At 36.2% G+C, this 17088-nt stretch overlaps 1 protein-coding gene across 1 annotated transcript; it reads left to right on the top strand.

The window, feature by feature from the left end:
* The first annotated feature begins 4806 nt into the window (after positions 1-4806).
* On the top strand, positions 4807-15745 carry LOC140151251 (chondroitin sulfate synthase 2-like). The gene is given in 5 exon segments (XM_072173522.1): positions 4807-5485; positions 5488-5634; positions 10010-10155; positions 10990-11270; positions 12470-15745. Coding segments are annotated over 5 exon segments (2289 nt in total). The 5' UTR covers positions 4807-4926; the 3' UTR covers positions 13626-15745.
* Positions 15746-17088: the final 1343 nt, after the last annotated feature.

The raw sequence follows: 17088 nt of genomic DNA, 5'->3' as shown, positions 1-17088 counted from the left end.
ATTATTAGTCTATTATTGGGTGATGCTGAGACTTTGACTGTTTATATGCGGTCTGTTATCTTTTTCATCCATGATTGTAACACATTCAACATTTCATCAGACGGAATCAGAGACACTTCTAACAATGTCTCACACAGGGACCAGATGCACAGGTACTGTGATAGTACAGTACTCATAGAGATACAACTTATTGCATAGATTGGATTATGCTATGGACATAATTCACATAAAGGTAATTTGTAGAGAATAGGTTTCAAAGTTGGAATTTGTATGAAATATTGTTACCTTGCAAAAACCTACTGGATGACTGAGAAGATCTATCTTCTTCTTTATAGTGACCATATTCCTCACTGACTTTCAATTGAAGTGCAATAACTTCCTGTAGTTAAATATTGACAAAATGTTGGGATAAAATATTTTACAATCTAAGATGTTGTCTACATCATATAAACATGAAACCAGACTGATCATGCAATGTTTCCTTTCAACATTTTGCTTCATACAAATGTGATCAGATCTGGTCCAATCAGGCTAAAGTCAGCAATAATGAAACTGAAATATGGGCAAAAGGTGAAGAGGGAAAAAAAAAGCAATAAAAACATGGAAATGGAGATATAAAAGGTTCATAACTTACCACCAAGTACAGTATTCAATAGACCTGGGGATTCAACATCAGTAATTATATGTACTGAGCAAGTTAATAATGGTGGTAACTCAATTTTCAAAATTTCCGACTTTGGCCTGAGTGGATCAGATTGGGTCACCATATGTAAATTATTAATATTAAATATTTCTAAACATTCTCCTATATTTTGAATGCATATTTCACCAACACTGGGAGAATTTTGTTGTTGTTGTTGTTGTTGTTGTTATTTTGATTACATTTAAACACTTCTCTGTATTAAACACAATATGTATTTTAAATGCAACTTTTTTAAAAACGCAGGGCTATGTTATATAATAAGGTACACCACTCACAAGCTGCACTTTATCCTGTGAGCATACACCGTTCTCAAATAACCAGAGGGTGTCTGACAGGAGTGGCCTCCCAAATTCTAAAATTGCACCAAAGGCGGTAATAATCTTTTACCTTCGGATGAATATCTGTTTTATAAAAATGTTGTAAAAACATACAAATTATGGAAAAGTTTTCAAGAAACCAAAAATGCTTACTTTGGATAAACACGAATGCACCTAGAATTGGAGAATCCTAAATTGGTTGAATTCATGATAAATCTCTTAGATTTCAGCTGTTAATGCCTAGATATGCTCAACATAAAAAAAAGGATGCTAGGATCACGAAATACTGTATAAGTCAATATTTTCACAAGCAGAAATTTTGGGATTTTAGGGATTTTGCACATCGCGCGAGAACTTAATTTCACAGCATCAACACTAATTATAATGCAACTCTATTTTTGTGAGTTTTCATTTTTGCGTTTTGTCTTTACTCATGAAATTCATGAAAATAAAAGAAAAAAATTCTACTTTGACAGTACTCCTTTAAATGTACAATCTTTTAAAATGAGTTTGGTCAATTTTTTTCCAACCTCATTTTTTGGCATATTTGTCCCAACTTACACCACCTAACTGAGTTCAGCCAATGTTTTAAATTAATTTTTAATTAAATATTATTTAAATCCCCATAGAACACCACAGTCAAGTGGCTTTATAGAGTGTTTTCTTTCATTTTATAGTTTGGCTTGAAATTACCAGTTGATACTAATAATATTTTATGATATTTGGAAAAGAATAACCAAACTAATATTTGACCAAATCGTATATTAAAGCTTTGGGGGAAATAAGTATCTTGTATGCAGGAAATGTTTCTATTAAATGGGCTCTTCCATAAATTAAAGGTACACCCTAAAGAAAACATGGGATTCCCAAAATTTTTCACCATTTTTTGCTCTGGGAATTTTAAAAAAAATGGTCATTATTTTCACAACCCTAAAAAAGACATGGGAATTCCCAAAAGTGTTGCCAAAAATTTGCCTGTCTGCCCAAAAATTTATGGTACAAATTTTCATGTCTTCTTTAGGGGGTGCCATTAATTTCTGGAATAGCCCAATGTGTGTTTGTGTTTGGAGAAAGGTAGATGGGGTGTATAGGAGCTTATAGGGGTGTGGGGGGTGTGTGTGGGGGGGGGGGGTTGCAGTGTGTTTTATTTGTACATTATTAGATCATTCCAAAGGCAAATGCTATAACTTATTACGTTCTAATGTCATTCCGTCCAATGAAGATTATAACAATTAAAAAATATCTATAGAAAGTGTGTGATTTTGTTTTAATGTTGTCATGGTTGTGTGGCTTAATGTTGGTTTTCCTTTTTTACTTTTTTAATGTATCTAATAAGGCAAGGGTTCGTCCATTATCACCTTTGGTCTTTTTTTGGCCTTATTGCAGTATTATAATTTGTTTGGCGTGGATGAAATCCAGACCTGTCAGTTTTGCACATTCCAGTGAAAGAATTTTTTAGACCAAAAGATTGGTTTATTCTTAGTGTCAGAGGGCACGAAATACTGATAGGATTAAGGTTAGGAATTAGGGTTAAGGTAATGGTTATGGTTAGGGTAGGAATAGCCTGTAGAGTCAGAAGTTTTCTGTTTTACGGAAAACTGAAAAAATTCACGGAATCGGAGGTACAACACGGAAAATGACATTTTTGTATGATTTGACAAAAATTGTTTTATGATAAAAATATTGTTTAAGGGGCACGCAGGATCACTCAAAGTCAGAAATTTAAAACATTATTTTGTGTTGTATCTTTAAAAGTAATGATGATAAAAGTATACATTTTGAAAAATTGATTTTCCATGCAAATTTTTTTCAGTCCGCCATAACAACTTACCCAAAATATCAAAATGGATGAAAATTGCATAAAGACACAAATCTAGAAAGTGTTTTCTTAAATTGTTGAATTATTTCTTCGTTTTAAAAATATGGGTCAAAAAAGATGAAAATTTGACTTTTTTCAATTTTGACCAAAATTTGAGACAATTTAAGGTATATTTTCAAAATAAATTTGTGGGGGGGGGCATTGGGAAGAACATAACCTTTTTTAAATAGGATCTTTGGGTAAGAGCCAAAAAAGAGTCCCACAGAACTGAAGCCTCGAACATTGAATTTTTAGTTCTAAGGGAGTGTTCAGAAACAGCTTGGTGGTAGGGGGCTGGAAACAATATTGGAGTCAGGATTTATAGCAGTGTCTTAGCTAGCCACCCGTCTGGCCGTCATTTTAGACGGAGAGTTTGCTGCTGGGACGGGCAAAATTAATGCCTTTGACAGATGCTACATTATAATTGTAAGTGTTTAGAAAGTCTATTGACCTTTTTAGTAGACCAGGTTTGTAAAACAAGGCTATAGCAGCACATATTTGAACTCTTTGAACCCCCAATGGGCTGTATAAGTCTGGTAAATGTTTTGAAGGTCAAATTGGGACAGGCAAATTTATTCAAATGACGGGCAAACCTGAATTTCTAGCTAAGACCCTGATTTATAGGGGTGTAAAAACTTGAACAACATTAATCCTGAAGCAAAAAGGACATTCCTCCACTATTGTCAGCAATAGTTGCCCTGTGCATCTTTGAAAAACCATGAGTGTTTTGGCCCATAGTTTTGCGCTTTGCATGTATTGGCCCATCAAATAGTAAAATGAAAACACACCTTCATTTGGGGCTGAAATATATAGTCTAAAATAGAAGTTTATCAAGCACTTCACGCACACACACACACACGTAAAAAGTCAAAACTGTGCAGTAAAACCGGAAAAATATACTCGTCACCCAAACCCCCTAAATTTTAATGCTTCAGCCACCACTGATTCTAGACTAAATCCTTGAATACTCACGCACGGCCATTCCACCATCATAGTTGCCGAAGTGAAAGGCTGTCCTGGGCTGTGGGACTCAGCGCGCACATAAATATTAAGTATTCAAAATTACTCTCAACAACATTTGTGTACTTTACAATGGGTGAAGCACTATGACTCCAGTGAGTAATAACTCCAAATGATTATTTTTAGCTAATGGGAATAAGATGGGTCTGCCAAAAATTGCCCTCCCCTGGGCCCTTTTGACGTGCCAAAAAATCTTTGTCCCCTTACCAGGGTCTTAGCTAGCCACCCGTCTGGCCGTCATTTTAGACGGCCAATTTGCTCCTGGGACGGGCAAAATTAATGCCTTTGACAGATGACAGATCATAAATTGTATGTTTTGAGAAGCTAATTGACCTTTTTAGTAGACCAGATTTGTAGAACAAGGCCATATCAGCACATATTTGAATTCTTTGAACCCCCAATGGGCTATGGATTTCTGGTAAATGTTTTAAAGGTCAAATTTGGACAGGCAATTTTATTCAAGTGACGGGCAATCCTCAATTTCTAGCTAAGGCCCTGCCTCTTACACACTAAGATTTTTGTGAATCCAAATTTAAAACTTTAAATAATCTTATCATATAATGCGAGTGTAGCGAGCAGGAAATTTTGCATATTTGAATGTGTTCCGAATGTTTTCCTACACCTTTTTTGGGGGCGTAATAATAATAAAAAAGACTCAGCACCCGCCCCTTTCGACCTGCCAAAAAAAACCCTTTCAACCTGCCAAAAAATGTTCCCCCCCCCCCGCTTTTGGCCTGGCAAAAAATCTTTGCCGCCCCCTCCCCCCTATTATTCACCACCCTGGGGTACACATTATTCCACCACCCCTAAAGTGAGCTCGAAGTTCTTTTTAAAGACTCTTCTTGTATTAAGTCAGGTGGAGTGGTGCTCCTGGTCTAAAACGGAAATTTCTTAAAACATAACAAAACTGCAAAATGGCCGGCAAATTGTAGGAAGTCCGAAGAAAATGGTCTCGGAAAATGTGTAATTTTTAGCTAAGATAAACATTTTTTTAATAAACTACCAATATTTTATTAAAGACAGCAATCATGTTTAGGCCTGTAAGACGTTTTGTTTCGCGATCACGACCTGTAATTCCAATCGCAATAGGTATTTGTGTGGGCATAACGCTGAGTTTATTGTGTAGCCCATTGTTGGATTCCAACTGTGGGTTCGACAGTTTCGTCCACGTTGGCAGTAGTCGTAAAACCAACGCATTTTTTGCCGGTATCGACGATAAAGGTAACCCGCTCAATGATGATGATTTTGAACCAGTACTTATGACTGCTAATAACCCTCCTGTCAAGAAATCCATCGAACAACATCGACTTGTACGAATGCGCTATATTTCTTCAGAATTAGGCATTCGAGATAAGCTTTTTGTTGGAGTTGTTGTTTCACGCGGTGACATCGATTTAGAGTCAACAACTGTTGGAATCAATAAGACAATTAGTCATTATGTTTCTAAGCTTGTTTTCTTCACAAAAAGTAGTGATCCGGAGGCAGGTTTAACCGGTCTCAACGTGGTTCCAATTGAAGCCGATAAAACGGTGACACGGACATTTGAAATCTGGAAGAGTATTTATGAAAATTATGGGAATGATTATGACTTTTCCTTCTGATACAAGATGATACATATTTGTTTGGGGAGAGAATGATAGATTTTGTAGGTCAAATCAACATAGGTCAAGATGTGTACATGGGAATTCCAATTCATGAGGCTGATATGGAGGTAACTTACTGCAGGAGAGAAGCAGGTAATTATTCTTGTCAATGTCATGTGTGAAGTAAACTAAATTAACATAATAACCGTTCTATAGAATCAGCAGTGTTCTATTTACCAGAAAAAAATTTCTTGCATTTGTGCAGGTAACAAACATGTAGAAATCTACATGTAGGGTACATGTTCATGCACAATTTAGTGAAAGTAACTTCCACACAATTCAACCATATATAAAATATGAAGTTTGTGCCGTGTCTTTTTTACAAATCATTTATGAAAAGTAAAAATTGGTGTCATTTTGTAAGGGATATATTTATATTACTTCTTTGATTCAGAGGCACAATGTATGTTTCTGATTCCGTTCTGTAATTTACGACTAAAATTCTACATGCGCTTGTGCAGGTACATTTGAAAAGTTAACTGCACAGAATCAAAGTCACCTGCATACATGTATATATGCAGGTGGTAAATCGAACACTGACTGAATCGGACACCTTAGGGCTGTGCAATAGTTATGAGCCCTGGGGAGGGTAAAATGGTGGAAATAATAATTGGAAAATGGTGCAAAACCAATACAGGTATTCTGTTTTTGCATGCACACTACGATACCTGGAAAAAGAGGTCTTTTTTATTTTGTGTTTCTGCTGGTACATGTAGGTTAGGCCCCTCTACTGATCACAAAACTTTCCTGAATGGCAGAACTTTTTGAGGCTTTTGGATTTTGAACTCTTGTATTTGAAGTATCTCTGATAGAAGTGTAAAGTTACCTGACATTAAATTCCAATCCCATTCTCAGTTGGCATGACGGGTCACAAAAACACAATCGTTGCGGACATATTCACAGAAAGTAAACTTTTTGAGTTATGTGTTTCAGTTACAATTGCTCTGTAGTTTTCAGATCTTATACATCTATGTGTTAGCCAGGGGGCCGGTCCACCCATGTTTTGGATGGCCTAAGTGAAAAAATCATCAACACGTCCATAACCAGCAGCCCTCGAATTAACCCACAGCACCCAAGGCATTTTGCCGTGGGTGCACAACCCCACTGCTGTAATGCCCTCAAAATATGTCCTTTACCCAAGGCCAGCCCTCGAATTAAGGATCTGAAGGGGCACGGCACGGCAACTTTTTTAGGGCAAGTTGATAATTGCCGTGGATTTTCACTGAAAAGGCAAGGCAGCACGGCAATTTAATAATATTTCAAAGGGCATCAAGGCAACTGTTGAAAATTTGAGAAGGGCACCAAGGCAATTTTTCAAAAGTGAATAGATGCATTACCATCAGCTGAATTCGACACCAAAGTAAAATTCGACTCTCAACTTTACACTAAAACTAACCTGATTGCTTAAAAAACCTGCTTTATAATAAAAAGCAATCAAAAATCAACAGTTTAATTTTGCGATCCCTAGTTCTGAGCTGCAAAACTGACTCGAAACAGCGATGAAACAGCTGTAACTTTGGTAATAATATTGATCAACTTCGCCGGCATAATCACTATTTCGTGCCAAACATATCTAGAGATGGGCTCACATGTACATGATAAGACGATACCGGAAGGGTATCGCCCTCGGTTTGCAATGGGAAGTCAATGTTTGATAATCGAGAGAACAATTGATTTGCCCAGCGCTCAGATTTTGTTCACGACACGAGGTCGAGGAAGCTTTAGTTACTAACAGCGTTTCTGATTGGTCGATAGTACGTTGAAGGTATTTCTCTGACCAATCGAGAAAATGAAGTCAGATGAAGTCGGTTTCTAGCAACCAGATAATGTATAAAAGCCGATGTGATTGGCTGAATATGTAAGCTTATGTAGGGTAATGAATATTAATTCACAACAAACTATTGTGTGTACTGTGATTGATAGCTGGATTACGATGCTCAAAATAGCGATCGTGTTCAAGATTTTCGATTTAATTTTCCACAATTTTGCGGGATTTAACCAGTACTTGTTAATGATTTTATAATGAAGGGGCAGGGCTGGCGGCTAGGGCACCCACGGCAACTTCATTTAGGGCACGACAACTGACTGCCGTCGGTAAAGGACATATTTTGAGGGCATTACGGCAATGGGGGTGGGTTAATTCGAGGGCTGCCCAAGGCAGTCACTTGCCGTGCCCTCTAATGAAGTTGCCGTCGGTGCCCCAGCCCTGCCCCTTCATTATCAAATCATATATCTATGTTTGTGTGTGTTTTCTTCACTTTTGAGAAATTGCCTTAGTGCCCTTCTCAAATTTTTAACAGCTGCCATGATGCCCTCTTGATATTACAAACTGCTGTGCTGCCTTGCCTTTTCAGTGAAAATCCAAGGCAATTATCAACTTGCCCTAAAAAAGTTGCCGTGCCCCTTCAGATCCTTAATTCGAAGGCTGATAACCAGCAAAGAAAAAAAATCAAGAGTCTTTATCTTTTGGTCAAAATTTCTCAATGTTCTCCGTTGCGGACATACGTTTTTTTCGTTGCAGGACTTGCAGACATACAAATTGAAATCATTTGTATGTACACAACAATGAAATTATTTGACATTTCTTTTAATACAGAACAGGGATGCAAAACCAAGACACCTCATGCAGAGAAAGTCAGTTATCAAGTTTCAAAATATGCAAACGTTATTTGTTTGAAACCAAAAGAAGACTAAAAACAAGGTGGTTAAAGATGGCAGTTTTGGGAGTGAATGTTTGCAACAGAAGTCAATTTTCAAAAATATACTGTCAAATTACTGAGATATGAGATAAAAACGAGTTTCAGACTTTGACCATTTTGTTGACATAAAAATACAGAACTGCCCTGAAGTGCTTCTCATTTGTAAGGCTATAGAAGGTTTTGATAGAATTTCTCAAACATCTTCATTAAAAAGTGATAACTGAGATTTTAGAAAAGAAAAAGTTAGAATCTTCAAAAAAGGAAACGGGAGGGGACGCTAAAACATGAGGGAGCAAAGATTTTTTGCCCTAAGGAGGAATGGAAGCAATTTTTGGCAGGCAGAGATTGGGGGGAAAGCATTTTTTGGCATGTAGTTTGGAAATTTTAGCCGGGGGATTATGTAATTATTGCACAGCCCACACCTAGGCCTCTATATACTATGCTTGATGCTTCCACAGCAGGTGATATTGTGATTTGTGACATGATCATTACCATACGTACATTGTACATCTGTCTGTAGTACTTTAGTCTGTAGTACTAGGCCGAAAATTAATTGTTTGGTTATGATTACCCAATCCACCATAGCTTGTGATGACTCTGAGAATTCCCCAACTCAAAATAATGTACAATGTAAGGCCTTGGGAGAAAAAAGTTGGTATTTAGAGAGAATCCAGCTAGCGGGTTTTCCAAAAAATGTTTCATATCCTCATGGCTGCATGTTAAGCTGCAATTTGCAGTTTAGTGAATAAAAATGTTGGTCATGGCCAATTTCCCGGAAGAGTCATACCAGCCCAATTCAATATTTTGGCACCATACCTCTTAGATTAAAAACAGTAAGGGAATGGAACAGCATTCCATCAAACACAGCATCCCAGATCCTGAACACTTCAAAATCACCTTGGGTGATTTCATCCCAGGATCGCAACATTAAGGGGGTACTACACCTATTGCCTTTTTTTTGCATTTTATGAAGAAATGAAAACAAAAATGGACAAAGTGGTATACATGCAAAAAATGCAAGGTAGAGAGTAAATGTATAGCTGAAAACCAATCAAGTTGCATGCATTTGTGACAAGACACACCAACTGAATAAGAATGCCTCATGCACATGTATACGTACATGTGTGTGTGATCACTAATTCTAATCCTAGAAAGTTTACACAGTCAATATACGTCAATTGCAAGAACAGGAAAAATCCTGCCCAGGGCAATATTACACATGTGTAATATTGCCCTGGGCAGGATTTGTTATAATTAGACCCTGATACATGTACTGGTACTGTGTAGAACAGGAATACAGATTTTGCCTCATGGTGAATGATGTTTGATTCCTGGTTTTATTAAACTTCTAGTTGGTGCGTTTAGGGGTGATTTTAATGATCATTTCACAAAACATGTTTCCCTGGCATGTTTTGCATCAGGAACAGCACATCACCCAAATATAAATATTAGAAAATTATTAACAAAAACATGTACGGTAATGGTTTATTTTATCAAAAGCCTGTAAGGGTGGTACCTTTCAGGTACAATTCTGTTCAGGGGGTAAAATTGGTTGCAAAATACACTGTGAAATTGTGAATCTTGAATGGTGCCCCCTGGGTTTCAGAGTACCCACTTACATGTACACAGTGCACAGTACAAATGACAAGTCCTTTCAGGCTCACAATTAATTAAGGTATCAGTACATGTTTCTCCTGCAAATTGATGGCTAAAATTGGTGTATTACTATTTACTTCCTTGCAGTAATCAGGCAATTTATTTGTTTTCAGGATATATAATTTCCAGGAATCTGTTGAATCAAGTTGGAGAGTTCTGGGAAGATTGTATGCGGAAATCTTGGAGCAGTATGCCAGATTTGGAGATTGGTAGATGTGTCCATGAACACACAGGAGCTGTATGCTCTGCTCAACATGAGGTAAAGGGCACTCTAAAAATATGCACATTTATTCAGATATCTTCCTTCAGTGAAATGTAGATGTGTAGATCACCGAATAAGGGATGAAAATTCTAATTCAGAATTCTACAAATACTGGTGTATAAAATTAACACATGGATGTGTAAAGTTGATAATTTTGTACTTAAATATATCAAAGATACTATTTTAGTATATTTGAATATGCAAAAAACAGGCACTTTGAAGTCATATGGAAGAAAAAAGCATTTGTACGCATTAAAAAACATGTGAATGGTGGAAAAATAAACATTTTATAATAATAATAAAATTTTCAAATAATATTTCACTGAAATTTACTTCAAATTTATATCATTACTTACCTTTTAGGGGTCATATAGTTGCAGTTTCATGATGTTTTTTGGCCACTTCTCCAATTTAGCGAGGTTAGCATGTGCATCGCCATGTTGGATTCAGGTTTCTAGACAGAAACATAATTGTTGACAGTGTTTTTTAATGAAAAAACATTGGGATTTCACTATAATTGAAGACCGAGTTAAAAAGTTTGTGTATGACGTCCTGTCAACCAGACCAAAAATGCCTTACTGTGCAGTGCGCAGGTCAGCAACCAATCACGCCACACCTTTGCCCTGACATCAGACACTAGTCTTTTTAATTCGGTCTTCAAGTATAGAATGGGTAACTTTTTATGGTTATTTTTTAGGAAATGGAAAACAACACACACAGAATTTGACATTTACAAAACAGATAATTTTGGTTGCTACTTTATATATAAATGTACCATATCGATGCATTCAATACTAATACTAATCCGCAATTGTTTAACTCTCTCCCCAGGGGTCATTGTATCACTCGTACAATTTTGAAGACAAAGTTTTGACTCCAGTTGAGATGAGTGACAGAGGCCTACGTAAAGCCCTGACTGTATACAATGTGATGGATAGAAGAACCATCTTCAAGCTGCACATGTTCTTCAATGAGATGGCACTCAATCAGACATATAAGAAGATTACAGCAAATCAGAAGATTATTGAAGTGACCAGCAAGTACACCCCAGAAGGAAAACAAAGCCTGTCATGGCCGACTGGCATCCACAGTCCATATAATCCAAGCACTAGGTTGGTTGAGTGGTTATCACCTGTTTAAATACCATGCATGTAGACATTTATGTACAGTTGGCCATAATATATATACAACATGTGGAAAAAATTTGTGAATATTAATAAAAATAAGAAACCTGTTGTAAAGAAATGGTTTAGTTTAGATACGCTTTGGACTTTTGTGTGTCAGGGCTATATAGCTTGAGTTTGATTTCCAGCACTCAATGCTGGAATGAAAGCATCCTTACCAGTCCTATGATCTGGTATAATTACTCTGACCCCTACAATTGTTATTGAGGTGTTATTTTGCTCAGGCTATACATCGGTCGCAACACATATTGACGTAGAGTGACTTTTCCAAATTTTCTGTTTCACATAGTACTTAGTAGCGTAAAGGTTTAGAGTTAGCTATATCCTACATGTGTGCCTTTTAACTATTAAAGATAAAATTTAATAGTTTGAATCCTACACTTCAATTTCAAGTAGAATCAGGCCACTGAGAGATAACAGTGGAGAAGTGTTAACTCTGTTATTAGTAACATATGGCCTATGTAATGACATTTTTACTTTACTGTTTCCTGTCACCCGCCCGCATCACCTGTTCAATTTGACCAAAACTTTCATTATTTTCATAAAAATGTCAATTATCTGACAATTGAGATGGAAATAATTAAAATTGAAACTCTCAAAATGTCTGACATCATAATCAGCAGTTTTTCTTAGTTGTACGGGTAGAGGATGTGGTAAATAATGGAAATTTAAGGATTACCTCATCGTGTGTCTTGTGATTACAAAAATTGCAAATTTCTTTTCATTTAAAAAAACAACAAATTCAAATCTTTATTTGTAATGATGAACTAAGCATTAATCCCTGTTTTGAGATGGTCTTTCATCAACAATATAGATGTAAATGAAAGTTTTGACAATAATGAAATTGTCCAAAATAATGAATAATGAAATCGTGACCTCATATTTCACTGAAAAAATGTGACGGGAAACTAATCATTTCATTTCATCATAAGCCTATTCGTCAAACACGTTTTTCTAGGGAACATATTTTGTCCTTCACGTATGCCACTATGTGTTGTGACCGACGATATAATGTAATTTTTGATTTGAAAGTCTGCTACATGTACAAAATGTATTACTATGATACCAAAACCTTGGCATTTTTGTATTTCAATACTGACATGCTCTTGTGTTTATTTTAATAACAGATTTGATATCTTCAGCTGGGAGTACTTCAGTATGACACACCTGTATGGATCATCTGATGCCGAACCCAAGATCCCACTAACAGGTGCCAATAAACATGATATAGATGAGGTACTGACAACAGCTATGAGTAGACTCAATGACAAGTATGATAATGCCTTCATGTTAGGTCATCTAGTCAACGGTTATCGCAGGTTTGATCCTACAAGAGGTATGGAGTACACGTTGGATCTTGAGCTTAAACTTACAGGAGAGAAGAAGGAAATTCAGAAAAGAGTGCACTTGCTGAGGCCACTTAACAAAGTGGAAATTGTTTCCATGCCTTATGTGACGGAATACACACAAGTAACAATAATTGTGCCGGTTGTATTTAGCAATCGAGAAGAGGTGCGTCTCTTTCTCGACTCCTTTTCCAAAATATGCCTTGAAACCCATGATAAGTCATCTCTTATGTTAATTTTCATATACACGCCTACAGAGGCACGTAGCATGGCGACGAACGACATATTTGGGGTCACAAAAGGATATGTTACTTATCTTGAACGTAAGTATCCCGGTTCACACATTTCGTGGATAAGCGTTAAAACAAGTATACCATCATTAATCGCAGTCATGGACGTCGTTGCTGCAAAATTCCCATCAGACACGCTCATCTTCCTGACGAACGTCAAAGTAGAACTATCCACTGAATTCTTAAATCGTGTCCGTATGAATACTATTAACATATGGCAGGTCTTCTTCCCAATTCCATTTTCCCAATACGACCCAGCTATAATTTATGCTGATGCTCCTAATCCGAATCACATCGACGTGAGCAAAAGCGCAGGTCACTTTGACAATCATTTATACGAACATGCAAGTTTTTACAACTCGGATTATTCTCACGCAAGGCAGCTTTGGGATGAAAAACATCCCGGTAGTACTACAGATCATATTCAATCAGATATAGACTTGTTTGAGATGTTCCTTAACACCAAATTGCATGTATTCAGAGCTGTAGAGCCAGCATTGAAACAACGCTTCCAGGAACGCACCTGTCACCCAACCCTTCATGAGGACCAATACCAAAGATGTTTGGAGGGTAGAGCTGAAGGGCTTGCTTCACGCTCACAACTTGCAATGCTTGTATTCCAACAGCAGCAAGAAGAAGAGCACTGATAAGGATGAATATATAAACAGTGTGTGGGGGTGTGTGTGTAATTGTTTTGCATGTTTAACTTATGGTTTAAATTTGTCCATTTGGCAATGTGACCACTGGAAAGAAGAATTCAGTATCTATATATACTTTGATCAGTTTGTAATAGGCGGGCTTTATAACATCCCGGATTAATATCAAGATATTTTATTTAGAGAAATTTCTTGTGACATCTCGCCAGAAGCATCACGAATTATTAATTAAAGTCCTATACTTTGTCTATCTTTAACACACAAAATAAAGACCAGAGAGGTCAACCAATAGCACTCTTAACGTGGGTCTATTTTTTGGCGTAGTGGTAAAAGCCTAACATTTCCCGCCTATTACAAGCTGATCAAACTATACTTCACAGTCACATCTTGCTCTTCATGTATTCCATCAGCAGCAGCAGCAGTAAGATCAACTTTTAATTAAAAGATGAATGTGTGTTGGGGAGTGTGATTATTTTGTATGGCTGACTGGCTTTAGGTTACAAAAAAAAAGTATTTTATTAGCTGTTTTTATAATATACCAAGTAGGGATACCATGATGTATCTCTTTAATCTATGCATCAATCAATCAGGGATGGTTGATATAGGGTGCTTAAGGTTTGACATGGTTATGTGATCAATATTTTGTTACTGACTTGTGATTTCTGATCCCCTCGATTTAGCCATCGGCATTTGTAATAAATTATTAAAGAGGAGGCAAGTTTCCCATAACTTTATACAGGGTAGGGTAATACTGTTACCTGTTTGTAAGATTGTAATTCTTTAATAGCCCTACCCCCATCATCACAAGATGATTTAAAGTTATAGAGATGTATAGCAAATTATGTTGTAATAAGAAATTAGCAATTAATTTTAAAATTCTTTTATAATTACAAAAGTGTGAGGAATACTAGGTACATGTGGTAATCGCTTTGTACTAAATTTGATCATAATGGTATTTGCCATAGGTATTGGCTAGCCCAGCAGTTCGCAAACTTTTTTACAAGCGACCCCAATTTTGACGAAAGGTGCTTACTGCCAAATCGCGTGTAATGCGAGAAAATTTTGAATTCAGGTACACCATGCAGCTTTGGAAAACATGATTTATAGTCGGGTTGTTTAATTTTTGTTGATGTTTACAGTTTAACTTTATAATGCTAGCTTCATGATTTTCATTCATAAGGGTTTTGTTTGCGACCCATTTTCAAATGGCTTTTGCCCCCCCCCCCCAAAAAAAGGTTATGACCGACAGTTTGGGAACCACTGGGCTAGCCTATTAGTATACCATGGAAGGTTAAAAAGTGTATTAGGTCATATAAAATCTTTCTTTTCTATAAAGATTTGTAATGACAATAATTTTCAAGATGTACATGTACAGATGACAGAAAATGTCAAAATATCCCCTTGGCAAGATTCACATCAATAATTGTGAGAGTTGTATTTTTTAATAAACATACCAGCAATCACAAAATGTTTTGGACATAATTCGCAAAAGGTTAGACAAGTTGCAAAACACCCTTTTAAATGTCGGGTTATATAAGGTTGTATAAAGGGTATAAAACGTCTTCATAGCATTTAAAAACATTTTTTGAAAACGTACTGGAAAGTATTCTAATATAATGTTATTTAACTGTTGACAAAATAGTTGACAAAATGTTTGCATGAATTATTTTAAAATAACATTTTGCAGTGTTTTGATACAAAGTGTTTCCATTACCTTTATAAAACACGATTATTGGATGTTTTTACCAAAACCCAACATTTATAATATGTTTAAATCGTTTTGTGTTTGCTTGAATGTGCATTGCATGCATTATGCATACTATAAGACATTAAGTAACTGGCCAACAACTTCACAAGGGATCATTATCATTTGCAACATGTCATTTTAAAATATGCTTGTGCAATTTCTTCTCAATATCTACAAAATCTATTGTTTGCAACGTATATTGTACATTGTTTGCAAGGGTGAAATTAAGCTACGGGCCCATGAGTTACCTAACTGTAGCCCATTGAAATTAAACTTCAGGCCCTTTTAGTCCTGAACCATATAGTCTATACGTGTATAAGATACTAGTAGCTAAGAAATAGGAAATGGTGAACCAAAATTGGGTTTCTCTGCAATGTGAGATCAGCTATTATTGTTGAAAATCAACTATTGAATTGTGCCAGTGGATATTACACAATTTTGGTTTAAAATTCTGACTGTTACTATTTCCCAAAAGTGAGTCCTGTTTAGACCAAAGTGAGTCCTGATAAACTAAATTCAGGTGTACCTGGGCTTACCTTTTCCCAAACTGAGTCCAGGTAGAAAAGCTCACCCTTGATTGTTTTTAATAATACATTTGGTAGAAATTGAGATATTTTACTACATACATATGTATACATGTATAGCATAGTTAATGTAGATAAAAGTATTTAAAATTTAAATGAAAAGATTTCAAGTCAAAGGTCATCATGGAATCTCTTAAAGGAGGATAGTCTAATTAACAACATTGTAACATTTTGCACTTCTTTCTCCATCAAATGATAATTCTGGCTTCAATTGCAAGCCCACATATTTCTCATTGACCATGTGAAATATAGGGCTGAAAGCTGTTTTGTTTGGATTAATTTATCGAAGTCAAAATGTCATTAGTTGGTTAAAACCCACTTATTTTTTATTTTATTTTAAAGGGAGGAAAAAGTGCAGTGATTTATAGTGCGCTACACACAGGCATGTCTAGACCTTGATCCACAAACCTCGGCACACTTTAATTTGTGCAAATTTTTTTTTTTTAACTCTAGGGTCGGGCCTAATTTTAGGGTTGGGCCTAATTTTAGGGTCGGTCAGATTACGTCAATCAAAGAAAAAAAATTTGTGGCCTAAGTGCTGTTTTTTTATATATATGTGGTGCTGATGCACCATACCATTCATGCCCAATATTGTGCAGACTGTTTCAAAAGTTTTGTGTACATATTTATTAAGCAGCTGATAAAAATGATATTGCCCCCAAACACTTTAACATGAAGACTAATGATGAGTACATTGTGAAGGCAAGGAATACAAAATGCAAGCAAATAAATGCATCTTGCAGTGCTGCAGAATGGTGAATCATAACAAACATGTTAAATTTTGGTGAAAAGCCCCAAAATTGGCACAGATGTAGCTCTTGATAGAAATAACAAATTTGGATCCAGGGCCAATTTACTACAGGGGTCAAATATGAAAAATTGCTCCGATTGTTATCAAAATGGTCTCAAATTGTTCCTCTCAGCATAATATTCCATAGTATGATAGGTTTTGCATAATATGTACTACATACTACGTATTTGCCTGTGCAACATTGGGAAGCAAACTTCCTACATAAATGTAGGAAGTTTGCTTCCCAATGTTGCACAGGCAAATACCGGTAGGTCAAGACCATTAAGCGCCATATCAAATGATACATCTAGGCCTGTTGACTGACCAATTTTT

The sequence above is a fragment of the Amphiura filiformis genome, chromosome 4, assembly GCF_039555335.1.
Source record: "Amphiura filiformis chromosome 4, Afil_fr2py, whole genome shotgun sequence".
In the NCBI taxonomy this organism is placed as follows: domain Eukaryota; kingdom Metazoa; phylum Echinodermata; class Ophiuroidea; order Amphilepidida; family Amphiuridae; genus Amphiura; species Amphiura filiformis.
The sequence above is the reverse complement of the archived record's forward strand: the minus strand, read 5'-3'. Positions and strand labels throughout refer to the sequence as shown.